The sequence below is a fragment of the Trametes versicolor genome, assembly GCF_000271585.1.
Source record: "Trametes versicolor FP-101664 SS1 unplaced genomic scaffold TRAVEscaffold_2, whole genome shotgun sequence".
NCBI classification, from domain to species: domain Eukaryota; kingdom Fungi; phylum Basidiomycota; class Agaricomycetes; order Polyporales; family Polyporaceae; genus Trametes; species Trametes versicolor.
The window spans coordinates 2,903,657-2,924,399 of NW_007360322.1; the positions used below are offsets into that span (position 1 = coordinate 2,903,657).

Genomic DNA, 20,743 nt, shown 5'->3' on the forward strand with positions numbered 1-20,743 from the left:
ACGGGTCGACGGAGGACGGGAGGGGCGCGGCCCGATCGAGAGGGAGAATTGCGCCGACGGCTCGGGGAGCGCCGAAAGCGGCCAAGGGAGGACACTGGTCCCACGCCAACGGCTCGCTCTCACTGCTCTCCTTCTCCTTCTCCCTCATCGCCCTCTGCAGTCCCCATGCCACTCCGCTCATAGTCGTCTCTGCCATGATCCTGCTAGATGGACTTGACAAGCATGAGGCCCCGCTGGCCGATAAGAACCAGGCTGGACCGTCTTTGCCACCCGTAGCACGGGCGCACACCCCAACCCCTTCTCTTCCCGACTACGAAGCCTCCCAAGCCCAGCTCAAACCAACCGTCCTTTCCTATCCCGAAATTCAGGAGAAGCGGACCCGCAGGCGGAATTACAGGAGATATGCACTGTACGCACTCGTGGTGTATTTTGTGATTTCTGTCGCCATTGGCGTCCCTTTCCTTGTCATTGTGAGTATCGTCCCCTTTCTCGATCGGTGACGGAGCCTCATCTCCCCCAAGAAACTCAAGAAGAGGGCGTATACGAAAGCGAATGCATCATATCCTCAACCATGGTCAGCAAGTGACAACCTGCCGCCTCAAGCAATAACATTAGGCGATGCACCCTTGCGCCTATCATCTGCCAGGTCATGTAACGCATGGAGCTCGCAAGATGTTCAAGATGGCTCCTCATTGCTACAGGCTGAGTGAGTACTGCTCCCTCGTTTATAGTGTGTACAAACCTGACGACGTCCCGATGAAGACTCGAGTACCACGTGCCCGTGAACGGCTCCCTCTTCCTTAACACCAATATCACCTACTCTGGCAACGGCACCTACCTTGACCACTTCTCTGGCCAGCTGATCGTTGGTCTGGACGACGACTTGTCTGCGACGGATGCGACGGTCCGCGTGTCGATGCACTACACAACACCACAACTTCGAAATGCTACGAACGTGTGTATGATGCAAACGGGTTCTGGCGGCGGCCTATATCTCTTCGTAAGCATCACAGTCCTGACAAGCGCACCTCCCTTAACCGGATCGTACAGACCCCCAAGAACATGACCGAAACCGACTCACTTCACTTCAACATCACTCTCCTCCTCCCTCGTAATAACGGTGATCAAAGTACACGCAACATCCCCCAACTCCTCTGTCATCTCCCCCATTTCCAGCATATATATCAATCTATGGACCCGTATGTGACCTTTGGGAGTGTGGTGCTGGGCGGTGCCATGGCAGGGGTGGAAATCGAGGTGCGTGGAACCCGTGATCCGACACTCGCTCTTTTCTCATGACCGTACAGTCAATACAAGCATCAGACGCCGTCGTGAAGGCATCGTCAGCAGAAATCCGGGGCCAGTTCACCGTGGGCTCGTCGTTATCATTGGAGACGGTATCTGCGTATGTTACCAACTGCCTTCTTGGGTGATCGACATACTGATCTTTCGGCAGACCAATCAACGCAGACATCCGACTCTTTAATAACGGTACGTCGGGGAAGCCTACCTATATGCATCTCACGACGGGCAATAAGTGAGTTCATTTACACGTAACGTATGTTGGATCATATTGACGGTTTCCAGTCTGTTGAATGCTACGGTCACGATGTTCGTGCCCCCGGAGATGGCGAACATGACGGGCCCCCACTTCCTGACGCACGCGGAGACGTTCAACGCGCCGCTCACCATCGCGCTGATGCACGACCCAGCCTCCGCACCCGCCGTGGTGCAAATGCGAGCGCTAAACAACCTAGGCAACTCTCGTGTAAGCGTCGACTCGCGGTATGAGGGCACGTTTGACGTCAGCACAATGTTCGCGCAAGCGGACGTGCTCACGAAGCACGACTCGTCCCAAAACTATCGCAGCGTCAACAGCGGGAAAAACATGATGCGCCTTACCAACTACCAGGGAGCAGATAGCGACGACTCTTCGTCGTCGATGAAGAAGCCCGTCATGTACCTCGCGTCCCCAACGACCACCTCTTCATCATCATCTTCCTCCACCTCCGCCGCTGCCAACCAAAGTCGTTGTCTCGAGTACGACCTCATATCGAGCTCGGAGATCCGCGGATGGGTTGGCATACCACCACGAGCACCACCACCGACCCCTTCCTCCCCTGGCAACGCATTCCGGGCGATGGGCCACATCGACGTCGTATCCTCCCTCAGCGGCGCCCAGCTCATGCTGCTCACATAGTCTCGGTGGCCGTAGGCCACAACAGGTTGCTTGCGCACGGACATCTTATCGCACACCCCGCACAGCCGCACCGCTCTTTTCGCATTCGTAGCCGTAGTAGTCGTACTCATCATCGCCACCACCTTCCTCATGCTCATCATTCTCATCGTCATCGCCTCGGGGTTCGGATCGCTTCGCCAGGTTCCTTCCGCACAGTGTGTAGCGTGTACTCTATAGGACCGTTCTCCTTCCTTTTGTCTATCTTATTGCCCGCGCTCTGGGCGTATTCTGTTGTCGCATGCGCGCGATGCCGCTGCGCCTGCTTTATTTGGCCGTTGCAGCTGCTAGTGCCGCAGTTGCTGCGACCCTTCCATACCTACTACCTGCCGCATCGATCGCTCGCTCGCGCTGTGGCCTCCCGTCGTATATACCGCACACTCTCTTGCAATCACAACTGTACTCTCACCCACACACCTGCTTGGAACGCACCGCTGGCGACGTGCGCGCACACCTGGAACAGGTTTGATAACAATCGGCGCTCTTTACATTCCGAGTCAATGCATAGTGAGTGCCGTTTAAAGCCTTTTGTGCCACTTGGCTCCGTGATCTCCCGTAATGCTAATAGACTAGCTCCGAATGTGCACCGCTCCCTTTGTACATTTGGCACATGAATGCCACGTTCTGACAAACCGTATATATACAGGGTCGGCTTCGCCATCTGTCGCCGGATATCCGCACTCTCCCTCTTTTTCCGCCACGATGAACGACCACTGGCCGCACACGCAATACACCCACCCGGCGCGACCCAAGTATGACGGTAGTCGACATCAGTTCACAGCCGAGGAGCTTCTTCAGACGCTTGACGGCGTCAGTGTGGCAGCCAAATGGAAACCGGTCGTGACTAGAAAGGTGCCTGACCCTACGCCGGAGCAGCTGCAGGAGATCGAGAAGGAGCTGGAGCAGCGGCGGCAGTGGGAGGAACGGCGGCTGGCGCGGGATGGGCCTCGTCCGCCGACACCACCACCATCACCACCACAGGAGGAGGTGAAAGACCAGGAGACGGCGGAGCAGAAGGAGGAGCCTATCAAGCAGTGGATAGAGGCCCACCAGAGCGCGACCAACCCCGACGGTACCCACTCCCTACTCCAGTGGCGCGAGGATCTTTGCCAGCTGAAGGACGAGCGGTCGAAGAGCGCTGCGAGCATCATGCTCGGCGTCGCTCTCATTCGCCAGGAGAATCGCACAGCCGATCCCGAGGCATCCGGGGCGACCGTGACCTCGCCCGACATCGTCGAACTCATCTGGGCACTCATCTTCTACGGCCTCAGGAGCGGGACCCTCGGAATGAGCCCCAACCGCACCGCTCAGGGCTTCCTCGCTACCCCTTTGTGCAGCCGTAGCCACCACGGCGACCTTTCAGAGCTCTTCCGACTCCATGTCTGGCAACCGCACGAGTACCGCGGCAAACCGGAGATCGCTATCCATTCGCACCAGTCCTTCGCACGCAGCTGGGTTCTGGGGGGCACGGGCATCGACCACCAGTACTCCGTTACAGAGATGGCAGAGCAAAAGGACGCGACATTCGCCAAGTTCAAAATTCAATGGGAGACGGAAGACGAGGACAAGGTCGGGGTGACGTACAAGACGTACCAGCGACGTTCGATCATCGAGAACCAACAGATCTGGATGAGAGAGAAAGAAACGAGTGTGGAAACGCACACGAAGGACATGTCGTACTCCGTCCTCTCCGCGGTCTATCACCGGTCTCAGATCCCCCCGGAAGAGCTTCACGCGACCCTGTTTTCCTTCGATGCGTATCACGGCTACGACAAGCATGCTGGAGTGCTTGGACCTGTCGATGTCCAGAAGTTTTCACAGGATCGCGACCCTCACGGCATCACCGCGCCATACCTCGCGACACTCGCCGAATCGCTGCGCCACTTCGATTTCCTCATGGACAAGGTCCGAGAGTATTCTAGCGACGCCCACCGTGACTGGAAGTCCGCCCAGGGGGGCATCCAGGAGGCACTTGAGCTGTTCGAGCCGGGCGCTATGCTTGCGGAGGCACAATGCTGTCTTGACATCCTCCGCGCTGAGCAGGCCAAGCTCGCTACGCTGGTCGAGAACGACGAGCGCTCCCCACCGAGAGCAGAGCCACTATCCGACGAAGTAGCATCCGAGCATTCTGCGTGGGTACTGGACGCCAAAGGGTATTCCGCGACTGCCGTGCCCAACAAGGCGCGGATGTTGCGAAAGCGAAAGGCTAGGGACTCTGACTTCGTCGACGACCTACCTGAAGGTTGATATATTGGTGAAGGAGTTGACTTACGAAGAATGACTGGTACTGACATTCCTGGAGAGGTAGACTGAGTTGCTAGGATACCGACCGCTTGCGAATTCCCATGGTTGTTGGATATGTTTGCTTGTGTGATTGTACGATACGTAGTAATATGTATGTTGACTGACGATCTGTACGATATGTGTATACGTAGTATTCCCACCAAAACATCTTTCGGCCCGTAGGTGTTTCTTTGAACGGGGCAGTCAGCGGTCCCATGTTGTAGTCATCTCGTGCCCTCCGTTCCGCGCTTTCTTCTAGTATGTAAAATATGTCTATGCATTCCCCATACTTATACGAATCAACTGTTTCTCCGACGGACTCCTCCAAGCCTTCGCATCGCTACGACGGTCAGATGAACCAATTCGTATTGGGTCAACGCCTGGAGCGGCCAGTGCAGTTGGTTTCGACCGATGAAACTGGCAGAATTTCTTCGAGATTCATGACCATCTTCTACGTTCTCCATCACACTGTTAGCTGCTTGACGCTTGACGTCTAACTTGAGTAGCGGGCTAAACACATTAGTGCGAGGTTGTACTGGCGCTTACCATCAAGTATACCTGCCAGAGCGAGACGACCGTTGACCTCCACCTGCGACCCAACAGACCGAACGGCAAACTGAATGCAAAAACGCGTTTAGAGTTGTCCGTAAAGTGCAGTATCATTATACCTATACAATTGCAAAGTACTCATCCATAAATAATACTACCTGCAACCCTGAGCGATCACGGAACGATCATAGCTCGCTCCTCGGGACCTGGTCCTTTCCAGACACCCTGAAGATGCTGAGCGCGGCCTCGAGCATGTCCTGGATCCCGTCGAAGAACCCCTGGAGGCACCCGACGGTCCCGTCGCGACATGCCCGGACCCAACACGCTAAGCGGTCGAGTAAACCAGCCAAGAACTGCGGCGAGGGGCTGGAACCATCAACTCCTGGCGAGTGTTGCGCCTGCGTTGGGTTCAGTACAAAATGTGAGGAATAAGGGCATGTACGGGCATACCTTGCGCGCTGAAGCGGACTCCGAGACCAGGTTCGCCTCTTCCTCTGCGCCTGTCTCGGCCCACATGCGTCGGAAGTCCTGGACCATGTGCAGAGACTCCATGAGACGGTGAAGCGTGTTGATGAGCGCGACGACCTCGGAGCGTTGAAGCAGGTTCGTGTTCGCCTTCGGGCTGTTACACGTACTCAATCAAAATTGAATATGCGTGAAGGGAGTAACAGTACGCACTCAAGTGCCTTTTCGTCGAGCTCGAACAGCACTTTGAGCGCCGTTGCGATACCCGTGGTCTGAACCTTGCCCCAGAGCCTGCACTTGTCGCAGCCGACGCAGTCCATGATGCGCGTGACGTTCCGGAAGTGCTCCTTGAACTCCTCCTTGAGCACGTTCGCGTTCTCTCCGCGGAACATGGCGGTCTCGTCGAAGCGGCCGACCTCGGTCGCTACATCTATGACGCGGGTGAGGCGCGCGAGCGTCTCCGCGTCGTCCTCATGGGTCCCGCTCGCGCAGTAGTCGTACGCGGTCAGATATGGGCCGAGCCGCGCGACCGCGCGGAGGAGCAGTACTGCGTCGAAGTAGATATACTGCAGGCGCTCTGGGTACGCTGCGACGCGCGAGATGAAGCACTTCAGGTCGGGTCCCTGAGATCGCAGAAGGTTAGACGCGCTATCAGGGAAAGTAGGAATGTGGACGCACCCATTCGCCAGTGGTTTGGTTCATGGTGTCATGACAGATGTGCGTGGAGATACTCGCATGGAGACCGGAGACGACCCTGTAGTACACCTTCCGCTCCAGACACTCCTTCGGGTCTTCCGTGTCATCACCGCCCACCGCCTCCTTCAGGCTGTTCGGAAGAGCACCGAGTCCATGGTTCGGAGAGGTTGACGGGATGACGTCCCATTCAGTCATGCCGAAGCAGTTCTCCTTGTAGATAGCCTCCCAGACACGATGTGCAGATGGACCGGTATAGCCAGTAAACCGTTCGGGATTGAGAGTGAGGTCAACGTAGTCGCCTTCGGTCATGTCGTCCAGGAAGCAGAAGTCTGAGTCGCGGTAATAGCAACCAGGGAGTTTCGTCCGCTGCTCGCTGGTTAGAATGGCTTCGAAGCATTTGCGGCCGCGGTGGACTTACTTGGTCGCCGAAAGGCATCTCCACCTTACTCAGCTCCGCCGCACGCCATCGTTCTGGAATTTCACTCTGTTCCACAGTACATGTCAGCAGGCCGCTACATGGAAAGGTTGAACCTCCGCAACATACCTCGTCTACTGTAGTGATGCCGCACTCGCGGTTCATACACAGACCGTTTTCTTGCCAATATGGGCAATCGCGGTAGAGGTCGACCCGGAAGAACTTGAAGAACGGAGTCTCGACGAGGGAGTGTAGCTCGTTGTAGAGGTCGTCTGTAACGCTCTCTATCGACTCATAATTGCATTGGGTGGTCTCTATAGGACCTGTGGGCTGCAGAGGAGTATGATCTACGTCAGGTGGACTCGGAGAGGAGCAGAAGGACTAAGCCCGAACGCACGATATGTTTACATGCAGCCTCCTTCACTGGTTCCCTCTCAAGAACCGACTTCACTTGCCCACTACGCTGTTGTGTATCGACCAAGAGCGCTTCCTGGGAGTCGGCGGCATGGGAAGAGAAGGGGTAGAAGAGACAAGCGAGAAAGAGCGCGTGGAGATGACGCGAGAACATGTGAGCGTCCTGTCGGTGGCTGCGATTATACCGCGCTCTTGGGCAGCAAGGACTAGTCGGGGTGTGTGTGGTGAGGCGTCTGGCCTGGCAGGACTTATAAAGAGGGTGGGCGAGATGGAGGCGCGGGTGAGAAAAGGTCGGGGATGTGTCAGACGGATAAATTGGAGGTTTGGGCCACGTCGGCGCGAGAAACACAGCGCTTTCGCTCTTGCTCTGTACGGCCATCTCACGCTCCAGCACGCTCCAGCCTCTTTCCTCGGCCCCTCTCGCCCACGGCTGCACCTGCACACACTTCCAACGTCTTGTTGAGTTTGTTGTATACTATGGTCTAGGCGTGCATGTCCGGACAGCCCAAGACTTGGTCGTAAGCTCTGAGACGTGTCAGGACTCGCTATGACCTCTAGTCAATTCCTTCGTGGCGCTGCAACCTTCGAGATCGCCAGTACCACTACTTCTCAAGCTGATATGTCGAAGCCTGGCATCAAAGGTTGGATGTGTTTATGGCTGCAAGCTTACCGAGTCGAGTGCTTTCCGGTATCCTCGGAGTGCAGTTGGCGGTAGTATTTACTACAACTAGTCGAGGCTGATGAAGCCTCTTGGCAGTTAGTTTACTGGACTTCCCCTCTACACCCCATGGTCATATACCCGGCTTTCTCAGGAATATATGATTGACTACCTTCGATTAGACTTTTGTGTCCAAACATACAGCCGGGCTGGGAAGTGTCCCTTAAGGGAGCCGAAGGAGGCAGGTGGTTCCCACGAAGACGCTCAGGACACGTGGGAGAGAGGGAGGATCGCCCACGTAGTATTTCGGGTATATACACATCTTGCTCTCAACTCCCATCTCTCCCTCATAGCGGCTCTCTTTTCGCGAGTGTCGCCAGGAATCCCCCGTCTCAGGCCTCGCGCTTCCCGGACACCCGTACAACTTAATTGCCATGGCTCAGGCACTCTCCGCTGCTGACCTCCAGGTAAGCGTCCTCCCCGACCCCGTCGCGCCGTCGCTCATCCCAATCACAACGGTAGAGGAGGCACGAACTCGAAGGCGCCCCCGACCCGTTCCCCAGTCTGATCGACGACACTCCGGTTAAGGCCCGTGCTCCCGCGGCTAGTCGTGCCGTCGACACCGACTCCCAGGAGGCCTTCCCTTCTCTGGCCCCCGTCCAGCTCGGTAACAAGCCCACCGCCTCGGCCTGGGGTGCCAATGCTGGTCCTCGCATCAAGCCCCCGGCGCCGAAGCAGCCCGTCGTCTCGGACTCCTTCATCCTTTCGTCTATCGATCTCTCCACCGCTGGCAAGGATGGGAAGCCCACGTCCCTCGGTGAAGTGATGAGGCAGGTTATGTCCCAGCACAAGGTTAAACTCGACGCGTCCACGAACCAGAAGTCGCACCAGACCACGTTCTATCTCAAGGCCGACTCCAAGAAGGAGCTCGAGAGGGCGAAGAAGAGCCTCCTCGCTCTGCTCAGTCCGATCGTACGTTTTCCCTCCAGAATCCACCTTCCCGTGGTCTCGGGGCGCATTCGGCGCGTGTTGGAGTGGTCAACTGTATACATCGGCAATGTACCATCGTGACCACCATCAACACGCGTCGGGGTCGCAAACACTCCGCTCGCGACTACTTGAAGCATGGTTTCCTATTTCCGTCCGATTTATGTAACCGACATGTCCCGCAGGTCACTCTTACGCTTAACGCCCCGGCCTCGACCATTCCGACTATCATCGGTCCCAAGGGCGTCACTCTCAAGCAGGTCCGTGACCAGACTGGCGTTAGGGTGGACATTCCCCGCCGCGACACGCTTGCACCGGCTACCAACGGACAGACTAACGGCGGCTCCCACTCCCCTTCGCGCAACCCGACTCCTCTCCCCGGTTCTCCCATTGACGGCGATGAGGAGGAAGAGCCCACGGTCCCCGTCACCATCACTGGTCCCCAGCCCCTCGCACTCGAGGCACAGGCACTGCTCAACGAGATTATCGCAACGAAACGCTCCCGTGCCACGCAGCGTGTGCGCGACATCCCGGAGCACATTCTGCCGTTCGTCCTTCCCCGCCGCGAGCAGTTCCTTGCCGCCGCCGAAGGTGCGGACGTCAACTTGGCGCTGAACGGTGCCGCCCGCGAGATTACTGTTACTGGAGACCGCGACGCGGTCACTCGCGTTGTGGAATCTATCAAGTCTGCGGTCGAATACTTCAAGACCGATGTGATCTCGCTCAAGCTGTCGCTTCCCAAGCGCCAGCATCGTCTGCTCGTCGGCAAGAATGCGGAGGACATTATGGCCAAGGCGCGCTGCGCTATCATCGTGCCGAAGCCCGACGAGGCCAGCGAGGAGCTGCTCATCTGGGGTAAGGCGACGGACGTTGGCCTCGGTGTCCAGGCAGTTATGGAAAAGGCGAACTCGGCGTACATCCACGAGTTCCCGCTCCCCGGCCCCATCTCGGTCTCGCGCCAGCTCATGACTTACATGGTTCGCGTCAACTACGCCAAGACTCTGTCAACTGCGAACCCTGGCGTACAGGTCTATACCCCGGCTGCTTCGACTTGGGACCGTGCGTCTGTGCTGAACGTGGACATCATTGGCGAGAAGCCGAAGGTCGACGCGGCAGTGAGCCAATTCTCTGCGCTCATCGGTAAACTGTTCGGCGCGACCAAGGAGGTCCCGATCGATTGGCTCGTGCACCGTATCATCAACTCTAACAAGAACGCGAAGAAGTAAGTTTGGTGTTGAGCGCGCCGGAACGAAGACTGATCAGACGTTCAGGATCAAGGCATTCCAGGACGTTCAGAACGTTCTGGTCTTCTTCCCGCCGGAATCTGCTGAGCAGTCCACGGTTCTTCTGGTATACGACCCGACCTCACCCAACGCGTCCCCCTCCCCCGTCGAGAAGGCCAACAACCTCGAGACGGTGGAGAAGGAACTGCTCAAGATGGCTCGCGACGCTGCCGATGTCAAGACTGAGGTCATCGAGGTTGAGAAGAAATGGCACGACGCGGTCGTCGGCCGCGGCGGCACTACTCTCAACGCTATCATCGGCGAGGACAAAACGCTCTCGATCAAGGTCGGTACGGACGCCGGCCAGGCGTCAGAGGACTTCATCCTCGTCCGTGGTATCAGCGCAGACGTCGACCGCGCGGTTGGCGAGATTCGCAAGATCGTCGAGGACGCGAAGAACGATGAGATCGTGAGCAGCTTCGTCACGGAGTTTGAGATCGAGCGTGACTACGTCGGGCGCATCGTCGGCGCTGGTGGTGCGGGGGTGAACAAGCTCCGCGACACCCTCGGCGTGAAGATTGACTTCTCGGACGAGGGCGAGGAGAAGGAGAAAGAGGTCACGAAGAAGAAGAAGGGTGTGCACCAAAAGTCGCGCGTCAAGATCGTCGGGCGCAAGGAGAACGTCGAAGAGGCCAAACGTCGCATCCAGGCGCACGCGGACCGCCTTGCGGACGAGACGTCCGAGGTGCTCAAAATCCCGCATCAGTACCACTCCTCGCTCATTGGTCAGAGCGGCAAGTATGTTATCCGCCTCGAGGAGAAGTACGCCGTGAAGATTACGTTCCCGCGCGAGTCCGCTGCGGACGGCGAGGGCAAGACCCGTGAGGTCCTGAAGGTCGATGAGGTGCTCGTCAAGGGTGGCCGGAAGGGTGTCGCCCAGGCCAAGCAGGAGCTCTTGGACGTGAGTATCCGTTTATGTTGCTTAGAGCCTGAAGGCTGACGTCGTCACAGGCTGTCGAGTTCGAGAAGGAGTCGAACAACGTTGTCAAGTTCACCGTTCCCTCCCGCTCGGTCGCCCGTATCCTCGGCAAGGGCGGAGCCACGATCAACGACATCAAGGACCAGACCGGCGCGCAGATCGATGTCGACAAGGCCTCGGACGATACCGCTGTCGCGAACATCGCCGTCCGTGGCACCAAGAAGGCGATCACTGAGGCCAAGGCGCTCATCCTCGCCATCTCGGACCAGGTCCAGGAGGAGACGACCGCGACGGTCGACGTCCCCAGCAAGTTCCACCGCACGCTTATTGGTGCTGGTGGCCAGGGCCTGAAGGAGCTCATCGCTCGCTGTGGTGGGCCCACGGACCCGAAGGCGCAGGCTGGTCTAATTCGCTTGTGCGTACTTTGTTGCGGCTCCTGGTGTGAGATGTGTTAATGGTGCTCGACGTCTGTGCAGCCCCCGCCAAGGGGAGCCTGGCGACGAGGTCCGCCTCCGTGGAGAGCCTAAGCTCGTCGCGAAGCTCAAGGCGGAGCTCGAGAAGACCGTCACAACGCTCAAGGACCGCGTGGTGCTCGGTGTCGAGGTCCCCGTCGCTCAGCACCGTGCCCTCATCGGCCGCGGCGGCCAGCACCTCAACGACCTGCAGAACCGCACCGGGGCGCAGATCCAGTTCCCCGGCTCGCGCTCGTACAACCAGGTCGGCGAGCCTATCAACGCGACTGAGCTCGCCGATGTGGACCCTGCCAACGTCGTCAAGGTCTCCGGTCCTCGTGCTGCTTGTGACAAGGCCGTGGAAGAGCTTAAGGTACGCTACATGACATATCACCATTGAGTGAGACTGACCACGTCCCACTTTTGTAGGCCCAGATCAAACCTGCCGCTCCCGAGGGTGTCAACAGCACCATCACCGTGCCCCTCAAGTTCCACTACGCGGTCTCGCAGCAGGGCAACCTCTTCCGCCAGCTGCGCTCCTCTGGCGTGCACGTCGAGCAGTCCGTGCAGCCGTCCAAGCCCGCGGTGCCCCCGCAGCCCACGCCCCAGGCAGGCGCTGTGACGGCGCGCATCGACGACCCCGACACGGACGCAGCAGGTGTCGAGGCTCAGTGGCAGGTCGTCCCGAACTACCAGGACGCCGAGGAGGGTGACTCGGTGTGGACGCTGAAGGCCCGCGACCAGGCCGGGCTTGACCGCGCGCTCAAGTTCATCACGGACGGGATCGAGCACGCGGAGAAGATGACGCACGTTGGGTTCCTGACGCTGCCTGACCGCACGATGTTCCCGCGCATCGTCGGCGCGAAGGGCTCGAACGTCGCCCGCCTGCGCAACGAAAGCGGTGCGGACATCACGGTCAACCGCGACGACAACACTATCGTCATCGTCGGTGCGTTTTGGGTAGTATCCCACTGAGGTTTACCCGTTGCTGACAAGTGTTTGTAGGCTCCGAGTCTGCCATTGAGACTGCCAAGGACGCCATCCTGAAGATGACCACCAACAACAACCGTGGTCCCCGCGGCCCCCGCCGTGACGCGTAAAGATTTATTAGCTTAGCATAATGTCTGTTGGGTATCACCGTGATCTAGGATAATACACGGTGAAGAGGGGCCACTTGGATGGGCACACGGATGAGTACACCCGGAATATACCATACCAGTACTGCTCGCAGTGGCGTTGTGCAATTGCAATGAGACCCATGGAAGCAACATATTACTCGTACAGCTGGGTGAAAAGCGACAGGGCAGCGGGGTACAGCAAAACAGTAAGGAAACTACAAAGCGACGGGCTCCCCGTCGACGTCGTCCTCCATAGGTTCTCCGTCAACGTCTACGGATGGCAGAGGGACACCGTCGAGGTCGTCTGCGAGGGGCTCGCCATCAACATCGACGTCCTCCATAGGGTCGCCATCTACGTCGTTCAAAGGCTCGCCATCTACATCGTTCAACGGCTCGCCGTCAACGTCCTCAGCGGGTTCCCCGTCGACGTCGACGTCAAGAGGATCGCCATCTACGTCGTCGATAGGGTTCCCGTCAACATCGCTATCCTCGTCCATAGGCTCGCCGTCGGGGTCTTCGGCGTCAGGGGCCGGTGCAGCCTCAACAGGCTCAGTAGGCTTGAACGCGCTCGCCTTGAACTTCGACGTAAAGCTCGGCGCGGCCTCCTGCACCTCGACCACCGCCTCCTCCACGACCTCCCCTTCTTCCGGGAGCGTCGCGCCCTCGAGGCGCTGGCGGAGCACGGCGGTGAACTCGGGCGGGAAGACGATCCAGTCCTCCCAGATGTCGACGACGGCGGTGATCTGCTTCTTGAACGTCTCGGCCGTGATGCGCCCGGGGAAGGAGTGGTAGATCGTGGAGAGGTGGTCGAAGACGAGCCCGAGCCGCGCCTGGAACTCCTGCCGGAACTTCCACGCCATCGGCAGCGGCGCGGCGGAGTTGTGCAGGATGTCGCAGATGAGGTGCAGGCGCGCGACCTTGCGCGGCACGGGCGTGCCGTCGACGACCAGCGAGGCAACGATGATGTCCGCGACCTAGAGTGATTACAGTTAGGACTGGGGGGAGTGGACGACAGGGATGTCCGGGGGCTCTGCACGCACCTCTGCTGCCGCCTCTGCGTGTTCTAAGCTGAACGCCATGCACCGCGCCATTTCGCCACGGCGGCCGGAGAGGGCTCGCAGCATGGCCTCGAAGCGGCGGCGGGCAAGCTTCCCCAACTCGTGTTTACGGCCATGTTCGCGCTCAGAATCCTCTGCCGTGTCGGTGGAGTACACAGAATTGTAGCCCTATTGCCGTATAAGCGGTGTGGTCTGCGCCGATCAGGAGGGAACGCACCTCGTCATCAAACTCTGGGTCCAAGGGATCCCTTCGGTCCACGAGGGAGCGGTAATAGCGGTGGCGATTGTGCTACAAACGCCGTTAATGATGCGCCTGTCAAGCGTATTGCTTCCTTGAAACTCACGTCTCGGTTGAGGAAGGCGTATTTGGGATTTGACTTCTCGCGTTCGTGCAGCGTCTGTTCATACTCCGCGTCGTGTCCACGAACCTCGGCCGCAACCGTCCTGAGAAAAGCGTCCGTGACTTCGTCGTCTTCCAGAACCGGTGGCGGGGGCGTGCGCGATCGTCGTCTGTGCGGCGAGTAACTGCGGCTGCGGCTGTATTTGCGCGATCTGCGGGGCCGCGGAGACAGAGAGTTACTTGGACTGTAAGAGCGACTTCGAGATCTGCGCGAGGAGCGATGGTCGCGAGAGCGGCCGTATTCCCGGTCCCGGTCACGCGATGGCGAACGTGAGCGCGACTGGGGACGGTCACCTTGTTTGCCTGCTGGGGACCGCGACCCGGAAGGAGATCGCGACCCTGTCCTCTTTGCAACTACGGTGACCTATTAGCACTGTTTTGATTCGGTAGAAGAAGTTGACACGTACCGTACATAGGCCGCGGCGCGACGGGTACAGCCTTGCTCCATCCCACGCGGAGAATGGACCCGCCCCAGTCGTATCCATCGAAGTCCCGCAGGGCAGCCTCTGCGCCCCGACGCTTCATGAACGATACAAAGCCGCTCAATCCCGAGTTCTTAGTCCTCCTCGTGGCGGTCATGTCAGCTCCCGGACCGATAGTTGCGTCGGTCCGCGGCCACATTATTTTGACCTAGGGAAGGCAGTCAGAATACCGAATCTGGTCAGGGTGAAAAGGGTTGGTGCGTACAGAGCCCACAGGACCAGCACGCGCAAAGAAGTTCCCAAGGATCTGCTCGTTCACATGGGGTGGAAGATTCGCAACAAATACGTTGGACGTCTGTTAGGGCTAAAGTAAGCCTCTTTTTCATGTAATGGTGGTACGTAACGCATACCTCTGGATCACCACGGTCTTTGCTACCGCTCTGGCCTTCATAAGCTACCCATGGCCATCAGACTCAGTCCCAGGCATCTTCATAAGAAACTTACCAGCTATTGACGTGACCGATCTCCCAGGTATAGCTGCACGGTCGTTGAGCAGGAAACTCATTCATAATAGCTAAGATAGCATACCATGTCGAGATAGTCTCGCATCGCGGTCTGCTTGTTCTCTTCATGGGCCCATTAGTAGCACACCTTGAATAAAGTTAAGCCAGACTGACCTCTTGATCTCTTCCAGAAAATGGTCCATTGCCCTCTTCCCTCTGGGTTTCGGAACAGCGACTGGAGGAGACGGGGGTCTCTGTATGAAGTCATGCGGGCTGAGACAGCTAGTAGAGGCGGTCGGCCAGTGGAACGCACCATGGACTGTTCTCCGAACGCGCGCGACATGCCCCCTCGGCCCCTTGCAGGCGCAGAAGGCGCGTATGCACCTTCCTGTCCAGCTTTCACGAACGCTGACCCGCCCTTCTTCCTGTCCGCCCCCTCGCCCTCGAAGGCGTCCACGAACTCGGCGTACGCCCGCGCGGCATGTTCCTCCTCTTCCTTGCGCTTCGCATCAGCCGCCTCCTTCTCCTTCTCTTTCTTGGACTTTCGAAGGGTACCCTGGGTGAATACGGCCCGCTTCTGGTCGTCTATCTCCTTTTGCTAAGTTCACAGAGAACGAGCGGTGAGCATACGCGCGCGAGAGAAATGAGGTCGGGTCCGTCGCACTGGAAACGAAGTCTCCTCGTCGTCATTGTCAAAGAAGGCCGCAAGCCTTGTTTTAGTCTTGTCCATTTGTTTGATCCAGCTGCGTTGAGACAAGAGTAGATGATAATACTGGCAGTGCGAGACCGAGGCGAGCTTGTGGCGGCAGAGAGAGGCTGCAGCACTTTAGGCGCCCGATTTCCGCACTCGTTGCCCGTCCGCATAAGGCAAGTCTGTATGTTCAACCTGAGACACTCCTCTCAGGTTTCTGCCTTCTTCATCGTACTATCCACTGAGCCGCAGCATCTCGAGGGCATATCGGACTCCAGTTTGCTGTGACAGCGCACCTCAAGCTCAGCTCGTGTACACCGGCTTCGGCTAGTACGGACAGCGCTCACCGTGAATGGCAGCCTTGTGCATAGCCTTACGTCTAAATCCGACACTGTGCGACGCGCGATGGGCGCTCCGACACTGCTCCCACTCCTATGGGACTTCACCAGTCCCTGCATTCCGAGCTAGCCGATCACCCCTGCAAATGCAATTTTGACATGAGTATGTGGCGAGGTGATATATATATCAGGATCGTTGTCAGCGCAGCGTACCACATTCCTCGACTTTCCCCCATCTTCAGCTCCTCCCAGCAGTGGTAGGTACATCGCAACGCCCTCCCCAATCATGGACCATCCTGACTTCTCGTCTATAGCTGCCTTGGTGTACCACCTTTCGTGAACATAACTTGGGCATCCTAAACGCCTCATCATGCATGTCTTTCGATTCATCAGCGCCTTGCTCCTGGTCGCAATAAGTGTCCAGGCCGTACCTCTAGAGCTTGAGGGAAACGTCGCAAGTGGCAGCGAATCACACCTACAAGCTCATCTCGTCGACTCTCGCCCTATATCCTCGCCAGCACCACATTCCTACGTCCGCCGCGCACGACCTCACCCATGACACCAAAGCTGTGTGGCCGGAAGGCGACAACAGGTAAGCTTTGTCTTCCTCTACAGCCACAAATAGGCACTCATATGCATGGCGGACAGTTCCACAACCCTAGTGTAGCACTTCATCTTATACTCCACGCAGCATCTTCCTGTGTAGCTATTGTACAGACTCCACACGCCCCATAACGACGACGACGACGACCTTTCATCTCCGTCTTACCTCCGTCCTCGAACCTACTTCCCAACGATGTCCGATAGCTGCGTCTTCGGGATCGCCGCGGGGAACGCGCGGACCTTGAGGCGCGTGTGCGTTGCCTGCTCGTACGCGAATGCGAACGAGATGAGCTTGAACTCGCTGAACGCCGTGCCCAAGAAGGAGAGGCCGAATGGCATGTTCGGGCCACTCTCACGCGTCGGCTTCGCGGGTGAGAGCGCGGTGTCCGGTGGCAAGAACCCAAGTGGGACTACCAGACAGCAATGTGCTGAGTGTCCATTGTGCAGACATCTAGACACAAACACATACCGGTCACGATCGGGTATCCCACAATCGCAGGAGGGGTCGACGCGATGTCCGTGGGCAAGAGAAGGGCGTCGAGCTTGAATTCCTTCAGAGCTGCGTCGATTCCGCGTGTCGATCCAAGGTCCGTGTCCGCCGCGAGAGCGTCGAAGAATCCCTGGTCTACTGTGGTGTTCTCAGCGGCGATGAACCTGTGGTGAGTGTCCGGTAAGTTGACAATGCAATGTGCAGCGAATACAAGAGCAAGCGTACTGAGACTGGTCAGTCCAAAACGGAGGGATGAGCTCTTCGTCCGCGTGCGCGGTATTGAACGCGATCAAGTCCGCAAGTGTCTTCACCCCCGTCGGAACCTCAACGAGACCAGCAATGTATTTCTCAACGTCAACCTGAGCAATCCGGTTAGCACATCACCCTTCCTTCGCACATCCAGTTTACACTCACCTTGAAGTCTGTGTTGAGTACAATTGTTTCGTTATTCGACGCGAGCAATTCGTCGGAGTCGGGGAAGTCCGCCGGGTCGACGATCGTCGCGCCCCGCGCGCGCAAGGTCGCGAGCGACGCGTTGAACGCAGCAATGCGCACGTCGTCGAGCAGCGCGACGAACTTGCGCGGGACTCCGAGACGCGCCCCAAACAGAGACTCCGCATTTAACGCGCGCGTGTAGTCGGGGACAACTGGGGGTTGCGCGAGCGTAAAGTTGTCGCGCGGGTCGCGTCCAGCAATAATCGAGAGAATCGTAGCCGCGTCCGTCACGGACCGCGCCATAGGTCCCACTGTGTCCTGATGCTCCGATATAGGTACCACTGCGCAAACGGCGTCAGCGTCGCGCTCGCACACTCTGAAGATGGCACCATGTGTGTATACCTCCGTCGCGCGACGTTAGCCCCACGCTCGGCTTGATCCCGACCAAGTTGTTGACGCTGCTCGGCGACACGATTGACCCGTCCGTCTCTGACCCCAGCGCCGCTGCCGCGAGACCGATGGCGGCCCCGATGCCGCTGCCCGAGCTCGAGCCCGAGGGGTCCCCGAGCGGGACGTATGGGCTTGAGGCTTGCCCGCCGCGCCCTGAGAATCCGGATGGTACGATACCGCGGAAGTTGGCCCATTCGGAGAGATTCGCTTTACCGAGCAGGATCGCGCCGGCCGCTCGGAGCTTGGCGGCGACGTGTGCATCGCGCGGGACGACTGAGCCAAGGAAAGCAAAGGAGCCTAGATAAGGTGAAAGACGGGCTAGTTAGATAGCTGCGCATGCGCGTAGACGCAGGACAAGAATCTAACCTGCTGTCGTGTTCATGCCTACCAATCGTGCATGTGAGTGTGGGCCATTGTGAGGAGACGAGAATAGAATTTACCTTCACTGTGCAGCGTCGAGATGTTGTCTTTGAGCAAAATCGGGATGCCGTGCAGGGCACTTCGGGGACCGCTCTGCTTCCGCTCTTTGTCGAGCTCCGCGGCTTGCGCAAGTGCACTCGGATTGAGTTCGATGACCGCACGCAAGGTCGGCCCTTGGTGGTTCACCTCTTCGATTCTGGCGAAGTACGCCTAATGGAATCAAAGCCAGCAAGATGCATCAGCACCCATAGTCACCGGGAATTGGTAAAGGGTCGAACCTTGACGAGATCGACACTCGTAAACAGGCCCTTTTGGAGACCATCCTGGAGCTCTGCAATCGATGCCTCATAGAGGTCAGGGAACGGCGAAGCCTTGACGGCTGCCGAAGCGGTCGCCTGCTTGGCACCATATCCCGCCCATACGAGCGCAAAGATCAAGGTGAAGAACGAGAGCCAGCGTAAGCGTGATATCTTCAGAAGGCCCATCCTGCACGAATGCCGACAGCGATGCACGCGTCGTCGAGCTGCGAGTATTTGCGATCAGACTATATAATGGCGAGTCTTATCAGTGCGCCGTGTGCGCTCGTGAGAGTCGGGGATAAATTTGAGCGGAGAAGAGAGATTTGTGGGCGCAGCGTGCCCCAATGTCGACGCAGGACGCTGTGCGAATGGCGACAGCGTGTCAGCAGGGCGAGTACGTTCCCAAGCATGGGCTACGCACTGCAGTGTGGGATCATTCCACCCAGGCCCACGCGATCGAGTCAGTGTACGAGGACTCGCTAGCAGCTGGCCAGCGCTAGCGCAGCTAGTGAATACACGCAGCACACGTGGGGCGAGGGCTATACACGATCATCCACTACATACCCCCGCTCAAAACGCAGCCCGAGGATCAGAACAATCTACACATCTTCAGCCTATCTCCTTTACACGCGAATGAAACCCCCACTGAAGCTGCCATGTGCAATCACTAGCGGGCAGTGGGACTGTTGCGCACTGAGACGGTACGACACTCTCTTGGCTCTCTCACTCTACGACCGTCTGTGGCGCGCACGGTCCCCTTGATGCATTATCTGAGGAACTTACGGTTTAGGAGACTTGCTAATGCGATCAGAGCGCAGCCTCCCCGCTATGGCGAAACGGACTGACGTGAACTTGGCGGTAACACGCGGTCCGAGGTCTGGAGTCGAAACCTCACCGTCGTTTCCGTCATAGATGGTAAAGTCTGGGTGTCGATTGATCACTGGCTGCGGTGTGCAAGTTGTAAGAGGAGTGGTAGAATATAGGACAGTACGACTTGAGTGCGGCTATAGTGCGTGGTCGTGGTCAAGACGAAGGAGGACAGCTTGTATTAAACGCCCATTTACCATGATCCATTACTCATCCGCATATGGTAACACCAAGTATGTTCGCGCTAGCCGAAGCTGGTAACGCACGTTGTTGAAAGGTCCCCGGACAAGACATATCAGTAAGTACCCATCACACAGAGAAAACCGCACTCCAGTGAAGGATGAAGTCTCAAATCCATCGGTCTATGATACAATCCACGTTTCCCATCTACGCAGTCTAACATTGACATTTATCTGCCTGACATTGAAGCACTACAGCAATGGATTGAAAACAGTTCGATGTGCTGATACAGATAACACGAACAATAACCGACAGCTTATACCATACACTGCGGCTGACCGTAAGCTACACCTGAAGGGCCGGACCGTCCGTGAGGCATCCCTGACACACGCATCAGCTACCGGGCGTTTCAGCTACTGCAGTTGCGCCAAGAAAAACTGCCTACCTGGAGACAGTGCGACAAGAGTTGCCTAGGGCCACCAAAGCGGCGGACGTCTACATCAACAGGTTCGCCATGCCGCTCGCGGCGTAAGCCATGGGTTTCATCGGCGGGTGCGGCTGTGCATCAAACTGGGTGTATTCCTGCGAGCCCGCAGCGTCGATCCGGATCTGCGCGCAGCGGCGGCGGGTCAGCCAAGCTCTGGGGACGGTGAGCGTGCGAGAGGGTCCTTACAAACGCGCCCTTGTTGCCCGCCTGGTCTACGTAATTTGGCGCCGAGAAGACCTGGGGGGCGGCAGGTGAGTCAGCGGTAGTGTGTACGAGCGCAAGGTAGCGTACCGTTGTGCAGAGACCGTCGTGCTCGATCGAGTAGCCGTCTGTGCAATCGGTACAACTTGAGTACGAGTGACCTCATAGAAGGGCCTCGATGCCTCACCTTGCCGGACTTCGTGGCTACGGATGACGCCAGTAATGCCGTTGGCCTCACACCATCGCTTCGTAACATCAGGGCCAAACGCAATGCCGACGCCCTGCGGATAGGGATGAGCATCGAACTGAATCCGGCTATGCAATGCGGCGGACTAACACGTTTGCTAGGTCCACGGCCGGGGAGTTCCTGGGGGTCTGTCCATAGAAGCTGGCACCGGCGAGCTTAGCGGGTAAAAATTATAGC

General features: G+C 57.8%; 6 protein-coding genes across 6 annotated transcripts; 3 read left to right on the plus strand and 3 right to left on the minus strand.

Annotated features, from left to right (window-relative positions):
- Positions 1–148: 148 nt before the first annotated feature.
- TRAVEDRAFT_142104 (uncharacterized protein) lies at positions 149–2,646 on the plus strand. The gene is made up of 7 exons (XM_008036334.1): positions 149–470; positions 522–706; positions 763–1,000; positions 1,051–1,257; positions 1,308–1,405; positions 1,457–1,537; positions 1,588–2,646. The coding sequence occupies exons 1-7, from the start codon at positions 195–197 to the stop codon at positions 2,198–2,200; spliced, it is 1,698 nt and encodes a 565-aa protein (XP_008034525.1). The 5' UTR covers positions 149–194; the 3' UTR covers positions 2,201–2,646.
- TRAVEDRAFT_26635 (uncharacterized protein) lies at positions 2,634–4,831 on the plus strand. Its single transcript, XM_008035387.1, has 2 exons — positions 2,634–2,743; positions 2,883–4,831. Exon 2 carries the CDS (start codon positions 2,939–2,941, stop codon positions 4,481–4,483), a length of 1,545 nt encoding a protein of 514 aa, XP_008033578.1. The 5' UTR covers positions 2,634–2,743; positions 2,883–2,938; the 3' UTR covers positions 4,484–4,831.
- Positions 4,832–5,150: 319 nt separating this feature from the next.
- TRAVEDRAFT_62886 (endoplasmic oxidoreductin) lies at positions 5,151–7,268 on the minus strand. The gene is made up of 7 exons (XM_008036100.1): positions 7,042–7,268; positions 6,774–6,974; positions 6,648–6,713; positions 6,212–6,595; positions 5,747–6,156; positions 5,519–5,690; positions 5,151–5,466 (listed from the first exon to the last, which is right to left on the minus strand). Exons 1-7 carry the CDS (start codon positions 7,210–7,212, stop codon positions 5,254–5,256), a joined length of 1,617 nt encoding a protein of 538 aa, XP_008034291.1. The 5' UTR covers positions 7,213–7,268; the 3' UTR covers positions 5,151–5,253.
- Positions 7,269–8,150: 882 nt separating this feature from the next.
- On the plus strand, positions 8,151–12,625 carry TRAVEDRAFT_161541 (uncharacterized protein; the record flags this gene model as incomplete). Its single annotated transcript, XM_008036335.1, has 8 exons — positions 8,151–8,183; positions 8,239–8,688; positions 8,889–9,925; positions 9,975–10,887; positions 10,938–11,320; positions 11,382–11,730; positions 11,787–12,306; positions 12,363–12,625. 8 exons carry the CDS (start codon positions 8,151–8,153, stop codon positions 12,455–12,457), a joined length of 3,780 nt encoding a protein of 1,259 aa, XP_008034526.1. The 3' UTR covers positions 12,458–12,625.
- Positions 12,626–12,647: 22 nt separating this feature from the next.
- On the minus strand, positions 12,648–15,588 carry TRAVEDRAFT_161545 (uncharacterized protein; the record flags this gene model as incomplete). The annotated part of the gene is made up of 12 exons (XM_008036336.1): positions 12,648–13,449; positions 13,516–13,701; positions 13,751–13,822; positions 13,878–14,287; positions 14,341–14,563; positions 14,621–14,710; positions 14,766–14,809; positions 14,860–14,892; positions 14,944–14,981; positions 15,033–15,112; positions 15,172–15,456; positions 15,523–15,588. The coding sequence occupies 12 exons, from the start codon at positions 15,586–15,588 to the stop codon at positions 12,691–12,693; spliced, it is 2,286 nt and encodes a 761-aa protein (XP_008034527.1). The 3' UTR covers positions 12,648–12,690.
- Positions 15,589–16,670: 1,082 nt separating this feature from the next.
- Positions 16,671–18,770, minus strand: TRAVEDRAFT_161547 (amidase signature enzyme; the record flags this gene model as incomplete). The annotated part of the gene is made up of 8 exons (XM_008036337.1): positions 16,671–16,900; positions 16,960–17,144; positions 17,206–17,339; positions 17,395–17,756; positions 17,818–18,162; positions 18,232–18,249; positions 18,306–18,495; positions 18,564–18,770. 8 exons carry the CDS (start codon positions 18,768–18,770, stop codon positions 16,671–16,673), a joined length of 1,671 nt encoding a protein of 556 aa, XP_008034528.1.
- Positions 18,771–20,743: the final 1,973 nt, after the last annotated feature.

Excerpts from the sequence above, each read along its gene's own strand:
- TRAVEDRAFT_142104 (XM_008036334.1), top strand. The coding sequence starts at position 195 with ATGATCCTGCTAGATGGACTTGACAAGCATGAGGCCCCGCTGGCCGAT. Across the intron at positions 471-521 it reads GCGTCCCTTTCCTTGTCATT|AAACTCAAGAAGAGGGCGTA; the intron begins GTGAGTATCGTC and ends ATCTCCCCCAAG. Across the intron at positions 1,538-1,587 it reads CATCTCACGACGGGCAATAA|TCTGTTGAATGCTACGGTCA; the intron begins GTGAGTTCATTT and ends GACGGTTTCCAG.
- TRAVEDRAFT_26635 (XM_008035387.1), top strand. The coding sequence starts at position 2,939 with ATGAACGACCACTGGCCGCACACGCAATACACCCACCCGGCGCGACCC.
- TRAVEDRAFT_62886 (XM_008036100.1), bottom strand. The coding sequence starts at position 7,212 with ATGTTCTCGCGTCATCTCCACGCGCTCTTTCTCGCTTGTCTCTTCTAC. Across the intron at positions 6,596-6,647 it reads AGATGCCTTTCGGCGACCAA|CGGACGAAACTCCCTGGTTG; the intron begins GTAAGTCCACCG and ends ACCAGCGAGCAG. Across the intron at positions 6,157-6,211 it reads ACCAAACCACTGGCGAATGG|GGACCCGACCTGAAGTGCTT; the intron begins GTGCGTCCACAT and ends CTGCGATCTCAG.